The sequence below is a fragment of the Dendropsophus ebraccatus genome, chromosome 7, assembly GCF_027789765.1.
Source record: "Dendropsophus ebraccatus isolate aDenEbr1 chromosome 7, aDenEbr1.pat, whole genome shotgun sequence".
NCBI lineage: Eukaryota > Metazoa > Chordata > Amphibia > Anura > Hylidae > Dendropsophus > Dendropsophus ebraccatus.
In genome coordinates this window covers 15,147,765-15,175,213 of record NC_091460.1, presented here as the reverse complement: position 1 = coordinate 15,175,213, position 27,449 = coordinate 15,147,765, and the positions used below count along the sequence as shown (strand labels likewise).

The window sequence follows — 27,449 nt, the reverse complement described above, 5'->3', positions numbered from 1 at the left end:
TTATAGTTGTAGTATATTAGGTAGAGTATTAGAGTAGTAGTATGAGATTATAGTTGTGGTAGTATATTAGGGGGAGTATTAGATTATTAGTATGAGATTATAGTTGTAGTAGTATATTAGGTGGAGTATTAGAGTATTAGTATGAGATTATAGTTGTAGTATATTAGGTAGAGTATTGGAGTACTGTATTAGTCTGAGATGGGCATTATAGTAAATTTGTAGTAGTATATTAGGTGGAGTATTAGAGTATTAGTATGAGATTATAGTTGTAGTAGTATATTAGGTGGAGTATTAGAGTAGTAGTATGAGATTATAGTTGTATTAGTATATTAGGTGGAGTATTAGAGTAGTAGTATTAGATTATGGTTGTATTAGTATATTATGTGGAGTATTAGTATGAGATTATAGTTGTAGTAGTATATTAGGGGGAGTATTAGAGTATTAGTATGAGATTATGGTTGTAGTAGTATATTAGGTGGAGTATTAGAGTAGTAGTATTAGATTATGGTTGTATTAGTATATTATGTGGAGTATTAGTATGAGATTATAGTTGTAGTAGTATATTAGGGGGAGTATTAGAGTATTAGTATGAGATTATGGTTGTAGTAGTATATTAGGTGGAGTATTAGAGTAGTAGTATTAGATTATGGTTGTATTAGTATATTAGGTGGAGTATTAGTATGAGATTATAGTTGTAGTAGTATATTAGGGGGAGTATTAGAGTATTAGTATGAGATTATAGTTGTAGTAGTATATTAGGTGGAGTATTTGGAGTATTAGTATGAGATTATAGTTGTAGTAGTATATTAGGTGGAGTATTAGAGTAGTAGTATATTAGGTAGAGTATTAGTATGAGATTATAGTTGTAGTAGTATATTAGGGGGAGTATTAGAGTATTAGTATGAGATTATAGTTGTAGTAGTATATTAGGTGGAGTATTAGAGTATTAGTATGAGATTATAGTTGTAGTATATTAGGTAGAGTATTAGAGTAGTAGTATGAGATTATAGTTGTGGTAGTATATTAGGGGGAGTATTAGATTATTAGTATGAGATTATAGTTGTAGTAGTATATTAGGTGGAGTATTAGAGTATTAGTATGAGATTATAGTTGTAGTATATTAGGTAGAGTATTGGAGTACTGTATTAGTCTGAGATGGGCATTATAGTAAATTTGTAGTAGTATATTAGGTGGAGTATTAGAGTATTAGTATGAGATTATAGTTGTAGTAGTAGTATATTAGGTGGAGTATTAGAGTATTAGTATGAGATTATAGTTGTAGTAGTATATTAGGTGGAGTATTAGAGTAGTAGTATGATATAGGCATTATAGTACAGTTGTAGTAGTATATTAGATGGCGTACTTGTCCCTTATAAGCAGCAGGACCACCATTCTAGGTATAACAACCCCCCACCCCCACCCCCACGATCCCTATAATAAAAGTCACATGACCAGGTGATGTTGGTGAATCACAACCAGCTTTATTTCTTTGAAAAAATAAACATTTGAAATTTTCACTTTCATCTGAATTTTTTTTTTAATACAAAAATGATAAATACAAGTAAGCAGCGGCTGCCATAAAACTCCAGCATCAGCGTCTATACAAAGAGGATACAGGCGTAATAACAGTTCTCTAAAAATAGGATCCAACCATCTGTACAAGCCGAGCGTCCACTCCTAGCAGCAGTGAGACCAGACTCCCATCATTGTCAGTGGACTACTCCGCCATCATCCACACACACGCACACACACTAAGTGCCTGACAGCAGGGGAACAGTCCATGTCTAATGCAATGCAGTCTCTATATATATATACAGCTCTGCAGTATCCGCAGAGAACGTCTCTCCTTCCACGCTGCTCCCACAGTCGGAGCTGTCCAGGTGCTGAAGCATGGTCCTGATATAAGTATACATCACCAGTCCTGTATACACCACATAGAGAACAGAGGACGGAGCCATGCAAGGAACAGCCGAGCCACAAGCCACACTAGATCCTCCCAAGGAGTAGTGGAGGCTAGAGCTGACAACCTGGAGGAGACAAGTGGCATCTCCAAGGAAGAGTAAAGTAAAGCCAAGTAACACCCTGGTCTAGGGTCTTCACAGGGTGCTGAAGGACAGTCCCATGGAGTAAAAGCCAAGTCCCTTGAGTTTCTCCTCAGTCCTGGTCTTCTGCTTCAGGTGCACCTTGCCATGTCGCTTCTTCTCGTCGCTCCGGGCAAACCTCCTGCCGCAGAGGTCACAGGAGAAGGGCTTCTCGCCGGTGTGGGTCCTAATGTGGGTGGTGAGGTGGTCACTGCGGCTGAAGTTCCTCAGGCAGATCCTGCACTGGAAGGGCTTGTGCCCAGTGTGGATCCTCAGGTGCCTGTTGAGCTCATCTGACCTGGCGAAGCTCCTGATGCAGCTCTCCACCGGGCAGGCGAAGGCCTTCTCATGGGGCTTGGGCCGAAAGCATTTGGCCGGAAACTTGTTCCTGCGGTATTTCTTTCTGGGTTCAGCCAGTGTGTTGGGAGGGAGGATGCTGTCCGCTGTTGGTGAAAGACCCAGAAAGTCAGTGGAGATGACTGGAGGAGAATGCTGAGGGTATGCTTCCTCCCGGCTCATTAGGCCCGACACGGAGGATTGGTGGCCCAGTTGGTACTTGATGTCTGACAGCAGCTGAGGCTTAAGGTCAACCTGAGTCTCAGTGAAGTCATAAGAGTTAGGCTGAGGGGTGAAGTCCATGTTGTACAGGGCAGACTCCTCACCAGGGAGGGTGCCCACTTGGGACTGGCAGCAGGAGGCCATTAGGTTCTCCACTTTAGATTCCAAGGGATGAAACACAGGAGAAGAGTTGTCAGGGGGCAGAAAGCCATCTGTAGGGTAGGAAGCCTGGCCAAAGTTCTGAGATGCCTGTGAGTCCCACTGGCCACTGAAAGAATCCAATGTGGGGGAGATGGGGGACAGGTCCATGTCGTGCTTGTTGGAGACCACTTTAGAGTCAAAGAAGCATTGGGTGGAGCAGGAAGAGCCCAGGTTGGGTGAGCTGGGCACCTGGTGGATGTCCTCGGTGCTGCTGAAGGCAGAATACAGCTGCCCAGAGAAGCCCTGCCCCACCGAGATGTTCAGGTTGGGCTGACAGCCAGAGTACAGGTCCATGTGGTTCTGGATGGCCTCAGGGAGCGAGTAGAGAGAATCCTGACGGGTCACACGAGGAGGCGCAGAGAAAGGAGACAGTCCAAGGATCCCAGACATGATGTTAAACAAGGCTTCTGGGTCATGGCTGTGCTCTGGGCCTGACTCTATGAAGAAGCTCCCAGAGTAGTTAAGAGGGAGAGGTGGGGAGGGCTGGCTGCTTAGGAAGAGGTAGTCGGAGGCTTCCTCACTCAAAGGACTCCCATAGACACCTGAGGGGGGAAAGAACAGCTGTGGTGAGTTCAGTGCCTGCAGGACCCCCATATACACACCCAAGGCCAATACCACCGAGCACTACACCCCGTGCTTCTGTCATTGCACCCCATCCTTCCACCATTCTACCCCATCCTTTTACCTTGCACCACATCCTTCCACCATTGTCCCACATCCTTCCACTATTATACCCCATCCTTCCACCATTCTACCCCATCCTTTTACCTTGCACCCCATCCTTCCACCATTGCACACCATCCTTCCACCATTGCACCCTATCCTTCCACCATTGCACCCCATCTTTCCATATTATACCCTATCCTTCCACCATTGCACCCATTCTTCCACCATTATACCCCATCCTTTCACCATTGCACCCCATCCTCCCACCAATATACCCTATCCTTCCCCCATTGCACCCCATCTATCCACCAATATACCCCATCCTTCCACCATTGCACCCCATCCTTCCACCATTCTACCCCATCCTTTTACCTTGCACCCCATCCTTCCACCATTGCACCCCATCCTTCCACCATTGTACCCCATCCTTCCACCATTGTACCCTGTCCTTCCACCATTGCACCCCATCCTTCCACATTATACCCTATCCTTCCACCATTGCACCTATTCTTCCACCATTATACCCCATTCTTCCACCATTAAACCCCATCCTTTCACCATTGAACCTATCCTCCCACCATTATACCCTATCCTTCCACCATTGCACCCCATCCTTCCACCATTATACCCCATTCTTCCACCATTGCACCCTATTCTTCCACTATTTCCCCCATTCTTCCACCATTATACCACATCCTTCCACCATTGTCCCCCATCCTTCCACCATTGCACCCCATTCCTCCACCATTGCCCTTATTCTTCCAATATTATACCCCATTCTTCCACCATTGCACCCCATTCTTCAGCCATTTCATCTTACCTTTAAAATACTTCACCCCCATCTATTAACCATTACACCCCCAATCCTTCAACCATCACTCTTCTATTAACCCTTTCACCCCACTCTTCTACCACTGCTTTAACTCTTACATCCTCATCCATTGCTTGTAAGCCCCCCTTATACACCTACACAAGTATTGCCCCCCTTATACACCTACACAAGTATTGCCCCTCTTATACACCTACACAAGTATTGCTCCCCTGCCTTGAATCCACAGCATTGACATGACAGCCTGAGTCTTGGAGCCCCCCATGCACCGCCCCCATTTGCAGTGTTCCTATGATCCCCCCATATCCCCTCCAGATAGGTGGGCTCTTACCTCTAGGGTATTGGGGGGCTTCTGGGCTGCTCTGCGCTGCTGCTGGCTGCTCCCCTGTTGCCCCCAGGCTCTGCTCCCCTTCCTCCTCCGGGTATTTGGAGTAGATGGAGTCCTGGCAAGAGAGATCCATGATGGTGAGCTGCATATGAGGCTGCTGCTGCTGTAGGGGGCAGCTGTGTGCCGGGCTGGGGCTGCTGCTGCTGCTGTAGGGGGCAGCTGTGTGCCGGGCTGGGGCTGCTGCTGCTGCTGTAGGGGGCAGCTGTGTGCCGGGCTGGGGCTGCTGCTGCTGTAGGGGGCAGCTGTGTGCCGGGCTGGGGCTGCTGCTGCTGCTGTAGGGGGCAGCTGTGTGCCGGGCTGGGGCTGCTGCTGCTGTAGGGGGCAGCTGTGTGCCGGGCTGGGGCTGCTGCTGCTGCTGTAGGGGGCAGCTGTGTGCCGGGCTGGGGCTGCTGCTGCTGCTGTAGGGGGCAGCTGTGTGCCGGGCTGGGGCTGCTGCTGCTGCTGTAGGGGGCAGCTGTGTGCCGGGCTGGGGCTGCTGCTGCTGTAGGGGGCAGCTGTGTGCCGGGCTGGGGCTGCTGCTGCTGCTGTAGGGGGCAGCTGTGTGCCGGGCTGGGGCTGCTGCTGCTGCTGTAGGGGGCAGCTGTGTGCCGGGCTGGGGCTGCTGCTGCTGCTGTAGGGGGCAGCTGTGTGCCGGGCTGGGGCTGCTGCTGCTGCTGCTGCTGTAGGGGGCAGCTGTGTGCCGGGCTGCTGCCTTGCTGTGCTGAGGAGGAGATGCTGCTCCTGTATCCATGCTCCTGCCTTGCCTCCTCCTTATATATGCAGCAGGGGCAGCCCCTGATCTTCCGCTGCCTGGGATCTCTCCATTTCAGGAGTCTCCAGTGATGCTGCTGTGACGTAAATGCCCATATATGGACACAGGATGTAGGATGGGGACTCCCAAAAAGGAGATCTCTCCTTATTGTGACGCCTCCCGGCTACTGCTGCTGCTGCTTCTTGTTGTTGTGATGTTTTTTTTTTTCTTCTTCTTTTAATAAAACCTGTGCAGGAAAGTTGTGAATTCTCAACACTTCAGAAGGAGCAGATCTGAGGGGAGGGGCTGGGGTGGGGGTAGCATTCAGGGGTGGGGGTCAGGTTAAAGGGGTCATAGAAGTAGGAATAGGGTGATGAGGGATATACAGGGTAATAGGGGAAGGTATGAGGGGCTGGGAAGGGGTGATGAAGAAAGGTTTTAGGGAGAGAATTCAGGGGGACTTGGGGTAAAAGTAAATAGGGTAATGGAAAAGGATACAGGGGGATGGGGAAAGTGTAGAGACATAAAGGAGGTGGAGGGAAGATATGGGGGTGGGGAGAAGATATGGGGGGAGATACAGAGGGTGTAGGGAAGATACAGGGGGGCTGATAAGATACGGGGGTGTAGGGAAGATACAGGGGGTGGGGAGAAGATGCAGGGGGAGAGAGGATACAGGGAATGGGGGAAAATACAGAGGGTGGGGAGAAGATACAAGGGGTGTAGGGAAGATACAGGGGGCTGATAAGATACAGGTGGTGGAGAGAAGATGCAGGGGGTGTGGGGAAGATACAGAGGGTGGGGAGAAGATACAGGGGATGGGGAGAAGATACAGGGGAGGGGAGAAGATACAGAGGGTGGGAAGAAGATACAGTGGGTGGGGAGAAGATATGGGGGATGGGGAGAAGATACAGGGAGTGGGGAGAAGATATGGGGGCTGATAAGATACAGGGAGTGGAGAGAAGATACAGGGAATGGGGAGAAGATATGGGGGGCTCATAAGACACAGAGGGTGTAGGGAAGATACAGAGGGTGGGGAGAAGATACAGAGGGTTGGGGAAGATACAGGGGGTGGGAAGAAGATATGGGGGGGCTGATAAGATACAGGTGGTGGAGAGAAGATGCAGGGGGTGTGGGGAAGATACAGAGGGTGGGGAGAAGATACAGGGGATGGGGAGAAGATACAGGGGATGGGGAGAAGATACAGGGGAGGGGAGAAGATACAGAGGGTGGGAAGAAGATACAGTGGGTGGGGAGAAGATATGGGGGATGGGGAGAAGATACAGGGAGTGGGGAGAAGATATGGGGGCTGATAAGATACAGGGAGTGGAGAGAAGATACAGGGAATGGGGAGAAGATATGGGGGGCTCATAAGACACAGAGGGTGTAGGGAAGATACAGAGGGTGGGGAGAAGATACAGAGGGTTGGGGAAGATACAGGGGGTGGGAAGAAGATATGGGGGGGCTGATAAGATACAGAGGGTGGGGAGAAGATACAGGAGGTGAAGAGAAGATACAGGGGATGTAGGGAAGATACAGAGAGTGGGGAGAAGATACAGGGGGTGGGGGGAAGATACAGGGGGTGGGGGGAAGATACAGGAGGTGAAGAGAAGATACAGGGGATGTAGGGAAGATACAGAGAGTGGGGAGAAGATACAGGGGGTGGAGAGAAGATACAGGGGGGCTGATAAGAAGATACAGGGGGTGTAGAGAAGATTCGGGGGATCTGCCAGGAAGATACCACCAATAATTATACCATTTATACAGCTTTAACCCTTCATTTCCCATATTGAATTATAATGGTATTTTGTCGTATTTTTGTCGTATTTTGCGCAGGTGCAGGAATTATGCTCCTCTGATCCTACAGCAAAGAGCCTCCACCATGATGATTGTTGTTTCTTCTCTCAATGGTCTTTATGGTCTAAAAAATATTTGGAACCCAGAGACAACTCCATTGTTGACCTTGTTCTGCTGATGGGACTTGTAGTACAAGCTCTAGTGGACTAGGTTTTTGAACATACAGGTATAGGGCCACACAGGTGCATTACCCCAGCAGCAGACGCTTAGTAGTTATTATGGTACATACAATCCTGCTCAGGCTAGTATACAAATGACATGGTGCACTGCTGACCTCTAGTGCTCATCTCAGGTATTACAAATATTTTTTTTGCCCATCATTTTGAGATTGATGATTTTCACTGCGTTAAAGTATTGGATTTTCCCTTACATAACTGACGGTTCCTGTACATGTATTACTGCAGAAATCACCTGACTGAAGAGCTACAATGAAAACAGGATACTTAAAGGAGAAGCCCGGGGAAATAAAAAAAATATTCAGTATGGGCCCTGCGTCCTCCCAGCACCACAGTATGGGCCCTGTTCCCTCCCAGTCCCTATGTCATCCCAGCACCGCATCCTGATACGGTAGATGGAATGCCCACCCTCAGCTAGTCAGTGACTGGGGCAGGACACCGCTACAGTCACTGACTGCCTGAGAGAGCTATCTCCCACCCTTTCCCACCAGGTTGTGACGTAACAAGAAAGAGAGAGAAAATGATATCCAGCAGGGTCCAGGAGCCTGGTGATGCAGCACTGCACAGGCACATGGACTGGTAAGTATAGTTTTTTTTATTAAGTTCACCACCACCCCTGCCTGCACTGGAATTGTGAATATTGTCAGACATTTCTTTTAAGGTCAAATATCCAAGACCAAGATCCATTCTTTGCTTAACCTTTGTTAGCGAATCCCCAGCAGGACCCAATCATGTGGAGTGGAAAGTAGCACACTGCCCAGGGTTCTCAACCTCTAGCTCCTCCAGCTCCTTCCAGGTACTTCCAGCAGCATCAGCCAATGAAACAATTCACTACAAGTAAGAATTGTTACTATGCTTTGTACTGAAGGTGATCCAGTAGGTAAGTGTTGTTACAGTTATCTGTGTGATAAGCAAAGGATTAATGCTGGTTCTAATGCAGAAGCACACGTAACATAGATGTAGGCCATATGACTACTATGGGGCCCTCCGAGAGATTGGCCAGCCTTGATTTGTCCCATCCCCTATGATACAAGATCATGTGACCTTTATTTCTTATAGACAAGCCTGGCACCATAATCATGGGGGGGGGGGGGGGGGAGCATTCTCCTGCTTTTTCCATCCTATAGAATTTAACAAAGTGTTTATTAACTGACAGCAAGCAGAGGTTATAAAAACCCCTAGTAAACTGCATAACTCCAATCACGGGACAGTGTACAGGACATAAATAAACATTTATACCAAAGCTATATACCATATTTACCAGCCAGACCACTGCTTTTAGAGCAGATCGATGGTCGGTAACCTAGGCTGTCAACAATGGGATTTAAAGAGCAGCATATCGGGAGAAGGAGCTATGTTTGCTAAATTAATATACAGTAATACCTCAGTTTTCGAACGCTTTGGAACTCGAACTGCTTGGTATTCGAACGAAAATTTACCCAGAAGTAGTGTTTGGAATTCGAACTTTGCTCGGTTTTCGAACGTTTTTGCGAGCGTGGATGGTGGGTTGTACCTGGCGAGTTAGGCAGTGGTGAGGCTTCCCATACAGTACAGTGCTGTATAAGACTGCTGGAGTGCATATACAGTGCAGTAGTAGTACAGGCAGTGCACCACCATCTCCCATACATTACACTGCTTGCATGGGGGGGGACGCTATACAGTAAAGGATGGGTTAGGAGTTGGTGACTACTGTACTATAATTGCTGGTTCTGATGAACATTTCTTATGTTTAATGTCCTGTACAGTATAGTGCTGTTCTGTACTGTACTGTAGTGATTATACTGAGCACTTATCAGTGTAATAAATAAGTATTGCAGGTAATTATTGGTGGCTGCTGGAACCAATTAATCACATTTACATTATTTCCTATGGGAAGACACTGCTTGGTTCTCAAACTGCCTTCTGGAACCAATTAAGTTCGAGAACCGAGGTACCACTGTATTTGCAAAAATATTGAACTTGACGTGTCCTACAAGTATACTTATATTAGTTGAGCTGGGAGTACCCCTTCAAGTATTCTACTGCTCTGTTATATATAGCAGTGAGGATGAGAGGGGAATCTATGAACTTATATGGGCTATATTATATTTGGTGTTTTCAGATCTAGGGAGGTGAGCGCCCCCTGGTGGATGACAGGAAATGCTACAGTCCTGCTGAAGACCGCAAAATGAATGTGAGAACCCAATGTGAGTAGAACTGACCACAAGCAGAAGCAACTGACAATGAGCTAAGTGAACAGTGCACAGAACCGACCATGGGCTAAAGCAACCATGAGCTTAACCAATGTACTGTAAACAGAACTGACCTTGTGTAATACCAACTAGGGGCAAAATCGAACATGAAAAAAACTAACCATGAATTAAACTATCCATGAGCAGAACCGACTATAAGCAGAACCAAACAAGAGCCGAACTGACCTTGGGCAGAACCAATAATGGGCAAACCTGGCCACAAGCTGAATCTGCAGTGAGTACTGACTCATAGCAGAACCAACATAAGTAGAATCAATTTGGTAGATCTTGCCATGAGCAGAACTAACCCTGAGGAGAACAAACCAAGAGTAAAACACACTATGAACTAGATTGACCCTGAGGAGAAGCTACTTTGAGCAGAACCGACCCTAATGAGAACCAACTATGAGTAGAAACGACAATTAGGAAAACTCACTATGAGCAGAACCAACCTTCAGAAGCAACCAACAGTCCATGAATAGAACCTACTATGAGTAGGAGAACTGACTATGACCAGAACCGACCCTAGGGGGAACAGATTATGAGTATAACCCAACTAGAGGAAAACAGAATATCAGCAGAATCAACTCTAAGGCACACTGACTATGAGAAAAGGAACCCTTTGGGGAACCTACTATAAATAGAATCGACTCTCAGGAAAACCAACTATGGACACAACCAACCCTGAAGAGAACGTACTATGAGTAGAATCAACTGTTAGGCAAACCTACTATGAGAATAACCAACCCAGAGGAAAACTGACTATGGGTAGAATCAACTCTAAGGAGAAACTACTATAAACAGAACAAACACTGAGGAGAACCAGCTATGAGCGAAAACGACCAAACGGTGAACCAACTATAAGCAGAACCAACCCTGAGCCCTGAGTAGAACCAACTATGAGCAGAATTAACCCTGAGGAGAACAGACTATCAGTAGAATCAACTCTGATGAGAACTGACTATGAACAGAACCAACCATGAGTAGAACCTGCTATGGGTAGAACTGACTATGAGTAGAATTGAGCCAGAGGAGAACTCGCTATGACCAGTAGTGACCCTGCGAAGACCCTACTATGAGCAGAATCAACCAGGAAGAGTACCTAGTATGAGAAGAATTGACCCTAAGGAGAACCGAATATAAACAGAACCGACCCTGAGGAGAACCGTCTATGAGCAAAACCAAGCCCGAGGAGAACAGACTATGAGTAGAATCAACTCTGAGGAAAACCGACTATGAATTAACCCTGAGTAGAACCTACTATGAACAGAACTGACGCTTATGAGAACCGACTCAGCAGAGCCGACCTTCAGGATAATAGAATATGAGTGGAATCGACTCTAAGGAGAACCGACTATAAGCAAAACCAACCCTGAGGAGAACCAGGTGTGAGCAAAACCCACCCTGAGGAGAACCTATCAGCAGAACTAAGTCGGAGAACAAACTATGATTAGAACTGAATATGAGTAGAACCATCCCAGAGGAGAACCGACTATGAGTAGAATTAACTCTAAGGAGAACTTACCATTAATAGAACCAATCATGAATAGAACCTACTATGAGTAGAATCGACTCTTAGGAGACCCTGCCATGAACAGAACCAACTCTGAGGACAACCGTCTATGAGCAGAACTGACCATAAGGTGAACCAACTATAAGAAGAACCAACCCTGAGAAGAACCACCCTAAGAAGTACTTACTATGGGTAGAACCAACCATGAAGAGAATCAACCCAGAGAAGAACCCACTATGACCAGAACCGACCCAGAGAAGAGCTAATGAGCAGAACCGACCCTGAGAAGAACCAGCTACGAGCAGAACCAACCACGAGAAGAACTGACTATGAGCAAAACCGAGCCTGTGGAAAACAGACTGAGTAGAGTCAACTCTAAGGAGAACTGACTGTGAACAGAACCGACCCTGAGGAGAACCTACTATGAGCAGAACTGACCCTAAAAAGAACCGACCCTGAGAACAAATGAATATGAGTAGAATCGGCTCTAAGGAGAACCGACTATGAGCAAAACCAACTCTGAGGGTCTGGTGATGTTGTTAGGTCTTAGTGAAGGTGCTGAGGCGTGATGAAAGTTCTGGGCTCTGGTGAAGCTGTCGGTGCTGAGGTTAAAGTCTGGTAAGGGTTTACAATCTGCAGAAAGGACTGGTGGGTGGCATTAGTAGTGCTGTCAGGTATCATACATGTTGTGCTGTCAGGGATCATACATGTAGTGCTGTCAGGGATTATACATGTAGTGCTGTCAGGGATTATACATGTAGTGCTGTCAGGGATCATACATGTAGTGCTGTCAGGGATCATACATGTATTGCTGTCAGGGATTATACATGTAGTGCTGTCAGGGATCATACATGTAGTGCTGTCAGGGATCATACATGTAGTGCTGTCAGGGATCATACATGTAGTGCTGTTAGGAATCATACATGTAGTGTTGTCAGGGATCATACATGTAGTGCTGTCAGGGATTATACATGTAGTGCTGTCAGGGATCATACATGTAGTGCTGTTAGGAATCATACATGTAGTGCTGTCAGGGATCATACATGTAGTGCTGTTAGGAATCATACATGTAGCGCTGCCAGGGATCATACATGTAGTGCTGCCAGGTATCATACATGTATTGCTGTTAGGAATCATACATGTAGTGCTGTCAGGGATTATACATGTAGCGCTGCCAGGGATCATACATGTAGTGCTGTCAGGGATCATACATGTAGTGCTGTCAGGGATCATACATGTAGTGCTGCCAGGGATCATACATGTAGTGCTGTCAGGGATTATACATGTAGTGCTGTCAGGGATCATACATGTAGTGCTGTCAGGGATCATACATGTAGTGCTGTCAGGGATTATACATGTAGTGCTGTCAGGGATCATACATGTAGTGCTGCCAGGGATCATACATGTAGTGTTGTCATGTATCATACATGTAGTGCTGTTAGGAATCATACATGTAGTTCTGTTAGGAATCATACATGTAGTGCTGTTAGGAATCATACATGTTGTGCTGTCAGGGATTATACATGTTGTGCTGTCAGGGATTATACATGTAGTGCTGTTAGGAATCATACATGTAGTGCTGTTAGGAATCATACATGTAGTGCTGTTAGGAATCATACATGTTGTGCTGTCAGGGATTATACATGTTGTGCTGTCAGGGATTATACATGTAGTGCTGTTAGGAATCATACATGTAGTGCTGTTAGGAATCATACATGTAGTGCTGTTAGGAATCATACATGTAGTGCTGTCAGGAATCATACATGTAGTGCTGTTAGAAATCATACATGTAGTGCTGTCAGGGATCATACATGTAGTGCTGTCAGGGATTATACATGTAGTGCTGTCAGGGATTATACATGTTGTGCTGTTAGGAATCATACATGTAGTGCTGTCAGGTATCATACATGTAGTGCTGTTAGGAATCATACATGTAGTGCTATTAGGAATCATACATGTAGTGCTGTCAGGTATCATACATGTAGTGCTGTCAGGGATCATACATGTAGTGCTGTCAGGGATTATACATGTAGTGCTGTCAGGGATTATACATGTAGTGCTGTTAGGAATCATACATGTAGTGCTGTCAGGGATTATACATGTAGTGCTGTTAGGAATCATACATGTAGTGCTGTTAGGAGTCATACATGTAGTGCTGCCAGGTATCATACATGTAGTGCTGTCAGGTATCATACATGTAGTGCTGTCAGGGATCATACATGTAGTGCTGTCAGGTATCATACATGTAGTGCTGTCAGGGATCATACATGTAGTGTTGCTATGAATTATACATGTAGTGCTGTCAGGGATCATACATGTAGTGCTGCTATGAATCATACATGTAGTGCTGTCAGGGATTATACATGTAGTGCTGTTAGGAATCATACATGTAGTGCTGTTAGGGATTATACATGTAGTGCTGCCAGGGATTATACATGTAGTGCTGTCAGGGATCATACATGTAGTGCTGTCAGGTATCATACATGTAGTGCTGTCAGGGATTATACATGTAGTGCTGTTAGGAATCATACATGTAGTGCTGTTAGGAATCATACATGTAGTGCTGTTAGGAATTATACATGTAGTGCTGTTAGGAATCATACATGTAGTGCTGTTAGGTATCATACATGTAGTGCTGTTAGGAATCATACATGTAGTGCTGTTAGGAATTATACATGTAGTGCTGTTAGGAATCATACATGTAGTGCTGTTAGGTATCATACATGTAGTGCTGTTAGGAATCATACATGTAGTGCTGTTAGGAATCATACATGTAGTGCTGTTAGGAATCATACATGTAGTGCTGTTAGGAATTATACATGTAGTGCTGTTAGGTATCATACATGTAGTGCTGTCAGGGATCATACATGTAGTGCTGTTAGGGATTATACATGTAGTGCTGCCAGGGATTATACATGTAGTGCTGTTAGGAATCATACATGGAATCCATATCCCGGGCAGATAAGCAGTGAATCCTGGAGCGTTGAGCGATTGCATCTCCATATATAGAGCTGGATGAGAGAGGAATCCCCGTGTGCTGATGATGAGTGTTTCCTGCCGCCCCAGCACCCCGGAGAGGTGTTCCCCGGATCATGTGTCTCCTGTAGATTATAAGACGTTGCAGCCCTGGCTACTGTGGGTCCACAACTTCCTGAACCGTCTGTAAATACAAGGCACGGATTAGCATTGATTCTACTGTAACCAATTTAATGTTTGTCTAACATCCAAGAATTGTAAATCTCTTCTTCCTCCCTGGGTCCAGAAGCTCACAGTCTAATCTCACACAGGGCCCCTTTAATAGGAAATATGTCAGTATACATTTGGAGCATGGGAGGAATCTTGGAGAACACTATATACAGTATGTGGACTTTTCCTGTATTGCAGATTATAGGGATCCCCCGGGTAGTACTGGCTTCAGTCGCCTCTAGACCATTGTTCCCATCACGGTGTCCACTCCGCTCAGCACACAGAAGGACCTAGTGGGGGAACCTGCAGCACATTCCCCAGTATTATCAGCCTTCTGGGGATTGTTCTACCAGATGGTCCAGTGTGTAGACATATCTTGTGTCTGGGCCTCTGCCAGCTGGAGAGTCAGCGTTACTATTGTGTACGGAGCCCCTGGATGCTGAACGATGTCTGAATCAGAGCTGATATAAAAATATCATCCTGGAATCAGAAGATAAACAGGAGAGAAGACCATCTATGGAAACTCAGGAGTAAACTCCATCATCTGTGCTGTGAATCTACTAATATCTCTTGTAGGAAGAAGAGCCAGTGTGTTCTCTACTGCCGGAAGCAGGATTCTCTGCTGAGAACATCACCTAGAGTAAGAAAATGTCTCCAGAGTAAAGGACCTGGGCCATGACCAGGAGTGATCTGCTGGGATCTGAGAAAGATCTACAGAAAACAGGACCAGAGCCATGACCAGGAGTGATCAGCTGTAAGAGAGTTCTACAGAGACTAGGACCAGGAGTGATCTGCTGTAAGAGGGATCTACAGAGAATAGGACCAGGAGTGATCAGCTGTAAGAGAGATCTACAGAGAACAGGACCAGGACTGATCAGCTGTAAGAGAGGTCTACGGAGAATAGGACCAGGAGTGATCAGCTGTAAGAGAGTTCTACGGAGAATAGGACCAGGAGTGATCAGCTGTAAGAGAGATCTACAGAGAACAGGACCAGGGCCCAGACCAGGACTGATCAGCTGTAAGCAGGGGCGTAGCTAGGATTCACGGGGCCCCATAGCAAAAAAATTTAACGGGTCCCCCTCCCCTACGCACAACACAAAGCACTGCACATATATCTGCTTTACTGCTGGTGCACTGATAACCCCTGACCTCTGCGTATTTTACTTTCCTACTTGATTGCCAGCTGGAGAACAGAGGTTAGAGGTTATCAGAACAGTGAAGCAGAGATCTCTGTCTTCTGCTTGTTAACACCTTTTTTTGTGTTGCAGCATGTAAGTAAACATTGGGTCACTTACACACTGTAGTACATAAGGGATTAAGCAGAAGGACACAGCTCTTACCTTCTCCCCTGGGCCCCCCTCCTGCACGGGCCCCATAGCAACTGCCTACCTTGCCTCTATGGTAGCCATACCTCCCAACTTTTGCAAAGAGCAAAGAGGGACATGTGCGCCGCGGTCCCCATAGCCACGCCCCATAGCCACGCCCCCATAGCAAACCTCCATAGCCACGCCCCCATAGCAACCCTCCATAGCCACTCCCCTACAGTCACCACATGCTGCTGACTGAATAGTGCCCTATACAGTATCCAATCCCCCATTATAGTGCCCCACATAGTATCCAATCCCCCATTATAGTGCCCCACATAGTAGCCAATCCCCCCATATAATGCCCCACATAGTAGCCAATCCCCCCATATAGTGCCCCACATAGTAGCCAATCCCCCCATATAGTGCCCACATAGTAGCCAATCCCCATATAGTGCCCCACATAGTAGCCAATCCCCTCATATATGCCCCACATAGTAGCCAATGCCCCCATATAGTGCCCCACATAGTAGCCAATGCCCCCATATAGTGCCCCACATAGTAGCCAATGCCCCCATATAGTGCACCACATAGTAGCCAATGCCCCCATATAGTGCCCCACATATTATCCAATCCCCCATATAGTGCCCCACATAGTAGCCAATGCCCCCATATAGTGCCCCACATAGTAGCCAATCCCCCATATATGCCCACATAGTAGCCAATCCCCCCATATATGCCCCACATAGTATCCAATCCCCCATATATTAGCCAATCCCCATATAGTGCCCCACATAGTAGCCAATCCCCATATAGTGCCCCACATAGTAGCCAATCCTCCATATATGCCCCACATAGTAGCCAATGCACCCATATAGTGCCCCACATAGTAGCCAATCCCCCATATATGCCCCACATAGTAGCCAATCCCCCCATATAGTGCCCCACATAGTAGCCAATCCCCCATATAGTGCCCCACATATTATCCAATCCCCCCATATAGTAGCCAATCCCCCATATATGCCCCACATAGTAGCCAATGCCCCCATATAGTGCCCCACATAGTAGCTAATGCCCCCATATAGTGCCCCACATAGTAGCCAATGCCCCCATATAGTGCCCCACATAGTAGCCAATGCCCCCATATAGTGCCCCACATAGTAGCCAATGCCCCCATATAGTGCCCCACATAGTAGCCAATGCCCCCATATAGTGCCCCACATAGTAGCCAATCCCCCATATAGTGCCCCACATAGTAGCCAATCCCCCATATAGTGCCCCACATAGTAGCCAATCCCCCATATAGTGCCCCACATAGTAGCCAATCCCCCATATAGTGCCCCACATAGTAGCCAATCCCCCATATAGTGCCCCACATAGTAGCCAATCCCCCATATAGTGCCCCACATAGTAGCCAATCCCCCATATAGTGCCCCACATAGTAGCCAATCCCCCATATAAGCCCCACATAGTAGCCAATCCCCCATATAGTGCCCCACATAGTAGCCAATTCCCCCATTTCTGTGGCCCCAGCAGAAAAAACAATAAACCAGTAACTCACCTGTCCTCCGGTCCCAGCAGCTCCTCTCCCGGCAGAGCGCGCACTCCCGTCATCCTCCGGGGCGGGCAGCGGGGTATACAGACACTGACTGTGCCGGAAGTAATTCATGATGGAGGCTGCAGGTCACTTCCGGTACAGTCAGTGCCTCTGTACCCCGCTGCCCGCCCCGGAGGATGACGGGAGTGCGCGCTCTGCCGGGAGAGGAGCTGCTGGGACCGGAGGACAGGTGAGTTACTGGTTTGTTGTTTTTTTCGCTGGGGCCACATATAATGCGGGACACTGGGGGCCGTTCCGGGACCGCGGGACAGCACCCCGAAAACGGGACTGTCCCGCGAAATCCGGGACGGTTGGGAGGTATGGGTAGCTATGCCACTGGCTGTAAGAGAGGTCTACAGAGAACAGGACTAGGGCCATGACCAGGAGTGACCTGCTGTAAGAGAAGCCTACAGAGAACAGGACCAGGGACGTGACCAGAAGTCATCTGCTGTAAGAGAGGTTTACAGAGAACTAAACTAGGGGCATGACCAGGAAAGATCTGCTGTAAGTGAGGACTACAGAGAAGAGGACCAGGGCCATGACCAGGAGTTATCTGCTGTAAGAGAGATTTCCGGAGAACAGGGCCAGGGCCATGACCAGGAGTTATCTGCTGTAAGAGAGATTTGCGGAGAACAGGGCCAGGGCCATGACCAGGAGTTATCTGCTGTAAGAGAGATTTCCGGAGAACAGGACCAGGGACATGACCAGGAGTGATCTGTGTAAGAGAGGTTTACAGGACAAGTAGACCAGGGGCATGACATGAAATGGCCTGCTGTAAGAGAGGCTTATAGAGAACAGGACCAAGGCCATTACTGGCATGATCTGCTGTAGGAAAGATCTACAGAGAACAGGACCAGGTGTATGATCAGGAGTGATCTGCTGTAGAAGAGGTTTACAGAGAACTAGACCAGAGACATGACCAGGAGTCATCTGCTGTAAGAGAGGTCTACAGAGAACAGGACCAAGGCAATGACCAGGAGTGACCTACTCTAAGAGAGGTCTACACAGAACAAAACCAGTGGCATGACCAGGAGTAATCTGCTCTAAGAGAGGTTTACAGAGAACAGGACCAGTGGCATGACCAGGAGTGATCTGAGTTAAGAGAGGTCTCCAGAGAACAGGACCAGGGCCATGACCACCAGTGATCTGCTGTATGACAGATCTCTGAAGAACAGCACCAGGAGTAGGACCAAAAGTCATCTGCTGTAAGAGAGGTTTACAGAGAACAGGACCAGGGCAATGACCAGCAGTGATGTGCTGTAAAAGAGATCTACAGGGTACAGGACCAGGGCCTTGACCAGTAGTGACCTGCTTTAGGAGAGGCCTACAGAGAACAGGACCAGGGACGTGACCAGAAGTTATCTGCTTTAAGAGATGTTTACAGAGAACTAGACTAGGGGCATGACTAGAAAAGATCTGCTGTAAGTGAGGCCTACAGAAAACAGGACCAGGGGGATGGCCAGGAATTATCTGCTGTAAGAGAGGCCTACAGAGAACAGGACCAGGGGTATGACCAGGAATGATCTGCTGTAAGAGAGGCCTACAGAAAACAGGACCAGGGGTATGACCAGAAAAGATCTGCTGTAAGAGAGGCCTACAGAAAACAGGACCAGGGGTATGACCAGAAAAGATCTGCTGTAAGTGAGGCCTACAGAAAACAGGACCAGGGGGATGGCCAGGAATTATCTGCTGTAAGAGAGGCCTACAGAAAACAGGACCAGGGGTATGACCAGAAAAGATCTGCTGTAAGTGAGGCCTACAGAAAACAGGACCAGTGGGATGGCCAGGAATTATCTGCTGTAAGAGAGGCCTACAGAAAACAGGACCAGGGGTATGACCAGAAAAGATCTGCTGTAAGTGAGGCCTACAGAAAACAGGACCAGGGGGATGGCCAGGAATTATCTGCTGTAAGAGAGGCCTACAGAGAACAGGACCAGGGGTATGACCAGGAATGATCTGCTGTAAGAGAGGCCTACAGAGAACAGGACCAGGGGTATGACCAGGAATGATCTGCTGTAAGAGAGGCCTACAGAAAACAGGACCAGGGGTATGACCAGAAAAGATCTGCTGTAAGTGAGGCCTACAGAAAACAGGACCAGGGGGATGGCCAGGAATTATCTGCTGTAAGAGAGGCCTACAGAAAACAGGACCAGGGGTATGGCCAGGAATTATCTGCTGTAAGAGAGGCCTACAGAGAACAGGACCAGGGGTATGGCCAGGAATTATCTGCTGTAAGAGAGGCCTACAGAAAACAGGACCAGGGGTATGACCAGAAAAGATCTGCTGTAAGTGAGGCCTACAGAAAACAGGACCAGGGGGATGGCCAGGAATTATCTGCTGTAAGAGAGGCCTACAGAAAACAGGACCAGGGGTATGGCCAGGAATTATCTGCTGTAAGAGAGGCCTACAGAGAACAGGACCAGGGGTATGGCCAGGAATTATCTGCTGTAAGAGAGGCCTACAGAAAACAGGACCAGGGGTATGGCCAGGAATTATCTGCTGTAAGAGAGGCCTACAGAGAACAGGACCAGGGGTATGGCCAGGAATTATCTGCTGTAAGAGAGGCCTACAGAAAACAGGACAAGGGGTATGACTAGGAATGATCTGCTGTAAGAGAGGCCTACAGATAACAGGACCAGAGGCATGACAAAGAGTGATCTGCTGTAAGAGAGGCCTACAGAGAACAGGACCAGGGGCATGACCAGGAGCGATCTGCTGTAAGAGTAACCTACAGAGAACAGGAGCAGATGCATGACCAGGAGTGATCTGCTTTAGATGATGCCTATAGAAAACAAGACCAGGGCCATGACCAGGAGTGATCTGCTTTAGAAGAGGCCTTTAGGAACAAGACCAGGTCCATGACCAGAAGTGATCTGCCGTAAGAGAGATGTACAGAGAACAGGACCAGGGGCATGACCAGGTGTGACCTGTTGTAAGAGAGGCCTACAGAGAACAGGAGCAAGGCCATGACCAAGAGTGATCTTCTGTAAGAGAGGTCTGCAGAGAACAGGAGCAAGGCCATGACCAAGAGTGATCTTCTGTAAGAAAGGTTTGCAGAGAACAGGACCAGGTGCATGACCAGGAGTGATCTGCTGTAGAAGAGGTTTACAGAGAACTAGACCAGAGACATGACCAGGAGTCATCTGCTGTAAGAGAGGTCTACAGAGAACAGGACCAAGGCAATGACCAGGAGTGACCTACTCTAAGAGAGGTCTACACAGAACAGGACCAGTGATCTGCTGTTAGAGAGGTCAGGACCAGGGGAGTGATCTAAGGGATGTATGAGAGGTCTACAAAGATTAAGGGTAGGGACCATGACCATGATCTGTTGGAGTTTAAATTATACAATTTATAATTAGTCCATCGGTACAAGGTTATGGGGCTCTCCTGAGACTGTACTGACAGATTATGTCAATAGAGAAAGGGGTTTGTGTGTGATCACTCCCAACCTCTTTGCTCTTAGAGACATAAGCCACCGCTAGAGCAGTCTGGCTGTGGCTTACCCCTTCCCAAAGAGAACACAGGAATGTGCAGCCGTGCCGAACATTTGTGTGTATAGGGAGGAGAGATAACTGTTAGCTAAACTATTGGCCAACATTTTTTAAAGGTTTATGGCCAATAAGAAAGGTCTACACAAGAACCAAGACTCATAACCTGGGATGATCTCAATGGATCTAAGAGAGTACTCTAGAGATCAGGTCCAGGGGTCATAACCAGGAATGTTCTCAAAGGCGCTAAGAGAGGTCTACAGAGAGCAGAACCAAGACTCATAACCTGAAATTATTTCAAGGTCTTTAAGAGAGGTCTACACAGAGAAAAACCAAGGCTCATAATCTGGGACGATCTCAATGGATCTAAGAGAGGTCTACAGAGAGCAGAACCAAGACTCATCATCTTAAATGATCTCAATGGATCTATGAGAGATCTCCAGATGACAGGTCCAGGAGTCATAACCAGGAATGATCTGCTGGGATCTTAGAGAAGTCTACACAGAGGAGAACCAAGACTCATAACCTGGAATGATCTCAAGGGATCTAACAGAGAGCAGAGTTAGGGCCCTATTCCACCGGGCGATTATCGTTCGCATAATCGTTAACGATCTCAAACGACCGCTATTGCGAAAGACCTGAAAACGTTCACTCATTTCCATGGAACGATAATCGTTACTTATGATCGTATTTGCGATCGTTTATTCTTCGCTATTTATTTGCTATTGCGTTCATATCTACTGCAAGCGACGGAACGACATCTTATCCAATGCGAACGATTTGCGAACGTTTTGCGAACGAGCAACGATAAAAATAGATGCAGGTCTTATAAAGCAATCAACAATTTCTCGTTCGGTCGTTAATCGTTAACTGCATTTCAACCGAACGATTATTATTTAGATTCGAACGATTTAACGATAATCTGAACGATAATCGTCCGGTGGAATAGGGCCCTAAAATCTAGGGACCCTGGGTAATACTGGGTGACTACAAGCCAAACAGTTGGAATTGCTTTGTGTAATATGACTATAGACTATAGAACATGACCAGGAATGGTGGCTGTGCTCAGTGCATAGTACTGGGGTCCAGGGCTCAGATCCCACCAAGGAGTTTATATGTTCTCCCATGTAAAACAAAGGAAACAAACATTTATAGGCAGCTGGATATGTGATATATAAGTTACTGTACAGTATAGCAGCATGTGGTATATAATGTATAGTAACTGTATAACCCTGATAACACAGCAGCTGGATATGTGATATATTAGTTACTGTACAGTATAGCAGCATGTGGTGTATAATGTATAGTAACTGTATAACCCTGATAACACAGCTGCTGGATATGTGATATATAAGTTACTGTACAGTATAGCAGCATGTGGTATATAATGTATAGTAACTGTATAACCCTGATAACACAGCAGCTGAATATGTGATATATAAGTTACTGTACAGTATAGCAGCATGTGGTGTATAATGTATAGTAACTGTATAACCCTGATAACACAGCAGCTGGATATGTGATATATAAGTTACTGTACAGTATAGCAATCAGCATGTGGTGTATAATGTATAGTAACTGTACAACCCTGATAACACAGCAGCTGGATATGTGATATATAAGTTACTGTACAGTATAGCAGCATGTGGTGTATAATGTATAGTAACTGTATAACCCTGATAACACAGCAGCTGAATATGTGATATATAAGTTACTGTACAGTATAGCAGCATGTGGAGTATAATGTATAGTAACTGTATAACCCTGATAACACAGCTGCTGGATATGTGATATATAAGTTACTGTACAGTATAGCAGCATGTGGTGTATAATGTGTAGTAACTGTATAACCCTGATAACACAGCAGCTGGATATGTGATATTATAAGTTACTGTACAGTATAGCAATCAGCATGTGGTATATAATGTATAGTAACTGTATAACGCTGATAACACTGCAGCTGGATATGTGATATATAAGTTACTGTACAGTATAACAATCAGCATGTGGTGTATAATGTATAGTAACTGTATAACCCTGATAACACAGCAGCTGGATATGTGATATATAAGTTACTGTACAGTATAGCAGCATGTGGTGTATAATGTATAGTAACTGTATAACCCTGATAACACAGCAGCTGGATATGTGATATATAAGTTACTGTACAGTATAGTAGTATGTGGATTGTGGTGTATAATGTATAGTAACTGTATAACCCTGATAACACAGCTGCTAGATATGTGATATATAAGTTACTGAACAGTATAGCAATCAGCATGTGGTGTATAATGTATAGTAACTGTATAACCCTGATAACACAGCAGCTGGATATGTGATATATAAGTTACTGTACAGTATAGCAGCATGTGGTGTATAATGTATAGTAACTGTATAACCCTGATAACACAGCAGCAGCTGGATATGTGATATATAAGTTACTGTACAGTATAGCAGCATGTGGTATATAATGTATAGTAACTGTATAACCCTGATAACACTGCAGCTGGATATGTGATATATAAGTTACTGTACAGCATAGCAATCAGCATGTGGTATATAATGTATAGTAACTGTATAACCCTGATAACACAGCAGCTGGATATGTGATATATAAGTTACTGTACAGTATAGCAGCATGTGGTGTATAATGTATAGTAACTGTATAACCCTGATAACACAGCAGCTGGATATGTGATATATAAGTTACTGTACAGTATAGCAGCATGTGGTGTATAATGTATAGTAACTGTATAACCCTGATAACACAGCAGCTGGATATGTGATATATACCTACAGCATACACATCACACCGGACAGGATTAGATACATCACACAGGACAGGATTAGATACATCACACAGGACAGGATTAGATACATCACACAGGACAGGATTAGATACAGCACACACTTCACTCAGGACAGGATTAGATACATCACACCAGACAGGATTAGATACATCACACAGGACTGGATTAGATACATCACACAGGACAGGATTAGATACATCACACACTTCACCCAGGACAGGATTAGATACAGCACACACATTACACAGGAAAGGATTAGATACAGCACACAGTACAGGATTAGATACAGCACACACATCACACCAGACAGGATTAGATACAGCACACAGGACAGGATTAGATACAGCACACACATCACACAGGACAGGATTAGATACAGCACACAGGACAGGATTAGATACAGCACACAGGACAGGATTAGATACAGCACACAGGACAGGATTAGATACAGCACACAGGACAGGATTAGATACAGCACACATATCACACAGGACAGGATTAGATACAGCACACACATCACACAGGACAGGATTAGACAGAGGACAGGATTAGATACAGCACACATATCACACAGGACAGGATTAGATACATCACACAGGACAGGATTAGATACATCACACAGGACAGGATTAGATACATCACACCGGACAGGATTAGATACATCACACCGAACAGGATTAGATACACCACACATGACAGGATTAGATACATCACACAGGACAGGATTAGACACATCACACCGGACAGGATTAGATACAGCACACACATCACACAGGACAGGATTAGATACAGCACACAGGACAGGATTAGATACAGCACACAGGACAGGATTAGATGCATCACACAGGACAGGATTAGATACATCACACAGGACAGGATTAGATACAGGACAGGCTCCCTGCCTCCCCTCCTCCATCTTTCGCTGGGTAACACATTGGGTACAGCAGGATCTGAGATGAGTCACGGCTGTCAGGGATGAATATTCTCACAGATTTCATTATCTCCTCCTCTGCTGCGCTCTTGTCACCTGTGTCCTTGTATCAATCTGTAACCCTCAGTAACCCCCACCTCACAGTCACATGATACATAGGGACCACCACCTTATGCCACCACAACTCCAGAGTGTCAGGGAGACCAGAAACCCTGTAAGACTAATACCTATAGGGGGCTCCCGGGGTCACCAGCTGTCAGAAACCCTGTAAGACTAATACCTATAGGGGGCTCCCGGGGTCACCAGCTGCCAGAAACCCTGTAAGACTAATACCTATAGGGGGCTCCCGGGGTCACCAGCTGCCAGAAACCCTGTAAGACTAATACCTATAGGGGGCTCCCGGGGTCACCAGCTGTCAGAAACCCTGTAAGACTAATACCTATAGGGGGCTCCCGGGGTCACCAGCTGTCAGAAACCCTGTAAGACTAATACCTATAGGGGGCTCCCCCGGGGTCACCAGCTGCCAGAAACCCTGTAAGACTAATACCTATAGGGGGCTCCCGGGGTCACCAGCTGTCAGAAACCCTGTAAGACTAATAACTATAGGGGGCTCCCCCAGGGTCACCAGGTGTCAGAAACCCTGTAAGACTAATACCTATAGGGGGCTCCCGGGGTCACCAGGTGTCAGAAACCCTGTAAGACTAATACCTAAAGGGGCCCCCCCCCGGGGGTCACCAGGTGTCAGAAACCCTGTAAGACTAATACCTATAGGGGGCTCCCGGGGTCACCAGCTGCCAGAAACCCTGTAAGACTAATACCTATAGGGGGCTCCCGGGGTCACCAGCTGCCAGAAACCCTGTAAGACTAATACCTATAGGGGGCTCCCCAGGCATCAGAGAGAACTGAGACCCTGTAAAACTAATAACAATAGAGGGCTCCTCACCTGGGGAAGAACCAGAAGTATAACTGTGAGGAGGTTACTAGGGAGATGTCCCAGTGTACAGGGGCAGCACCAGAGGATAAAGGAGGCCATCAGGGAAGTGTGGGGAGCAGACGTAAGAGAGATGTAGGAATGTACAGCATGGTGGACAGGTCAGTACAGTAATGCTAATAATTCTAATAGCCCGTAGTGTTTATATTCCAGCAGGTAATCCAGTAATGGGGCCACCCCTCCCCCACATCACAGCGGAGCATCCCTGATAAATATTCATTCCAGCTAATCATCCCATAATAGACGAGCCGCTTCACACTCAACCGGGAGGATTGTGATTGCTTCTCGGCTCCTCCACAATGGGACTGACTCATCCCGACAGGAGGAATTATCATAGTCACCAAGACACCAGTGCCGATCAGGGAAGGAGAAGGTGAGGGGGGTGTCTTACCCCCTGTATGGCAAGAGGAAGCCTCACTGCACCCAATACACAGTGCCTGACCCCACACAGGGCTCCCCGGTCATAACTGCAGGGAAACATCTGCTACAAGAACTATAAGCAGAATAGTGAGTGCAGCTCTGGAGTATAATACAGGATGCGACTCAGGATCAGTACAGGATCAGTAATGTAATGTATGTACCCAGGGACCCCACCAGCAGAATAGTGAGTGCAGCTCTGGAGTATTATACAGGATGCGACTCAGGATCAGTACAGGATCAGTAATGTAATGTATGTACCCAGGGACCCCACCAGCAGAATAGTGAGTGCAGCTCTGGAGTATAATACCGGATATAACTCAGGATCAGTAATGTAATGTATGTACACAGTGACCTCACCAGCAGAATAGTGAGTGCAGCTCTGGAGGATAATACATGATAAGTATTGTAATGTATGTACACAGTGACCACTATAATCTCAATGGGTTGTAATACACTGCTCAAAAAATAAAGGGAACACTTAAACACAATATAGCTCTAAGTCAATGACACTTCTGCAAAATCAGCCTGCCCAGTTATGAAGCAGCTCTGATTGTGAATCAGTTTCTCCTATGGAGCAATTAACAGGTAAAAATACTGGGCAAATAAGTAGGACACCCCCTATAAAGGACTGGTACTGAAGGTGGTGACCACAGACCATTTCTCTGTTCCCATACTTCCTGACTGTTGTGTTGGTCACTTTGCATTTTGTCATTGCTCTCAGGCCTAGAGGTAAAATGAGTGATTGACATATGCTGGTGCGGTTGGGGTTCCTCCTAATGCAGGACAATGCTAGACCTCATGTGGCTGGAGTGTCAGCAGTTCCTGCAGGATGAAGGCAGTGAAGCTATGGACTGGCCACCCGTTCCCCAGACCTGAATCCGACTGAGCACATCCAGCACATCATGTGTCTTCCATCCACCAACGTCACGTTGCAGGTCGCCATTGGATAATACATGTGATTTCCATTGATGATGTTTGTGTGGTTTTGTTGTCAGCACATTCAGCTTTGTACAGAACAAAGTATTCAATAAGAAAATTTCATTCATTCAGATCTAGGACGTTTTATTAGCGTGCTCCCTTTATTTTTTGAGTAATGTATATATACAGTGGTCCCTCAACATACGATATTAATTGGTTCCAGGCAGTAGCAGTCTTCGGCACCAAGCACCCCAAGCAATCGCTTGGAGCCCCCAACATCCCAGGGGGCCCCCACGCCCCGCTCTTCTCTTGTGCTCAAGACTGCTAGACAGGGCCGCTGCCCCGCTCGCTGCTTTGATCTGAACTGTAACTATGAGCACTCGTAATGAGCGCTCACAGTTACATACAGCAGCAGCACTGACAGGGCGGGAGCCATTGGCTCCCTTCCTGTCAGTCACTCTTGTGGCCGCAGGAAGGGTTTTCCCTGCGGTCACAAGTTGCCGCTCTGTCCTTGTGGTGTCGGTGCTCCAGTGACATCACTGGAGCATTGGCGCCAGGACAAGGGGAGAGCGGTCTC

At 46.7% G+C, this 27,449-nt stretch overlaps 1 protein-coding gene across 1 annotated transcript; it reads right to left on the bottom strand.

The window, feature by feature from the left end:
* Positions 1 to 2,096: 2,096 nt before the first annotated feature.
* EGR4 (early growth response 4) lies at positions 2,097 to 4,796 on the bottom strand. The gene is made up of 2 exons (XM_069976054.1): positions 4,667 to 4,796; positions 2,097 to 3,382 (listed from the first exon to the last, which is right to left on the bottom strand). The coding sequence occupies exons 1-2, from the start codon at positions 4,794 to 4,796 to the stop codon at positions 2,097 to 2,099; spliced, it is 1,416 nt and encodes a 471-aa protein (XP_069832155.1).
* Positions 4,797 to 27,449: the final 22,653 nt, after the last annotated feature.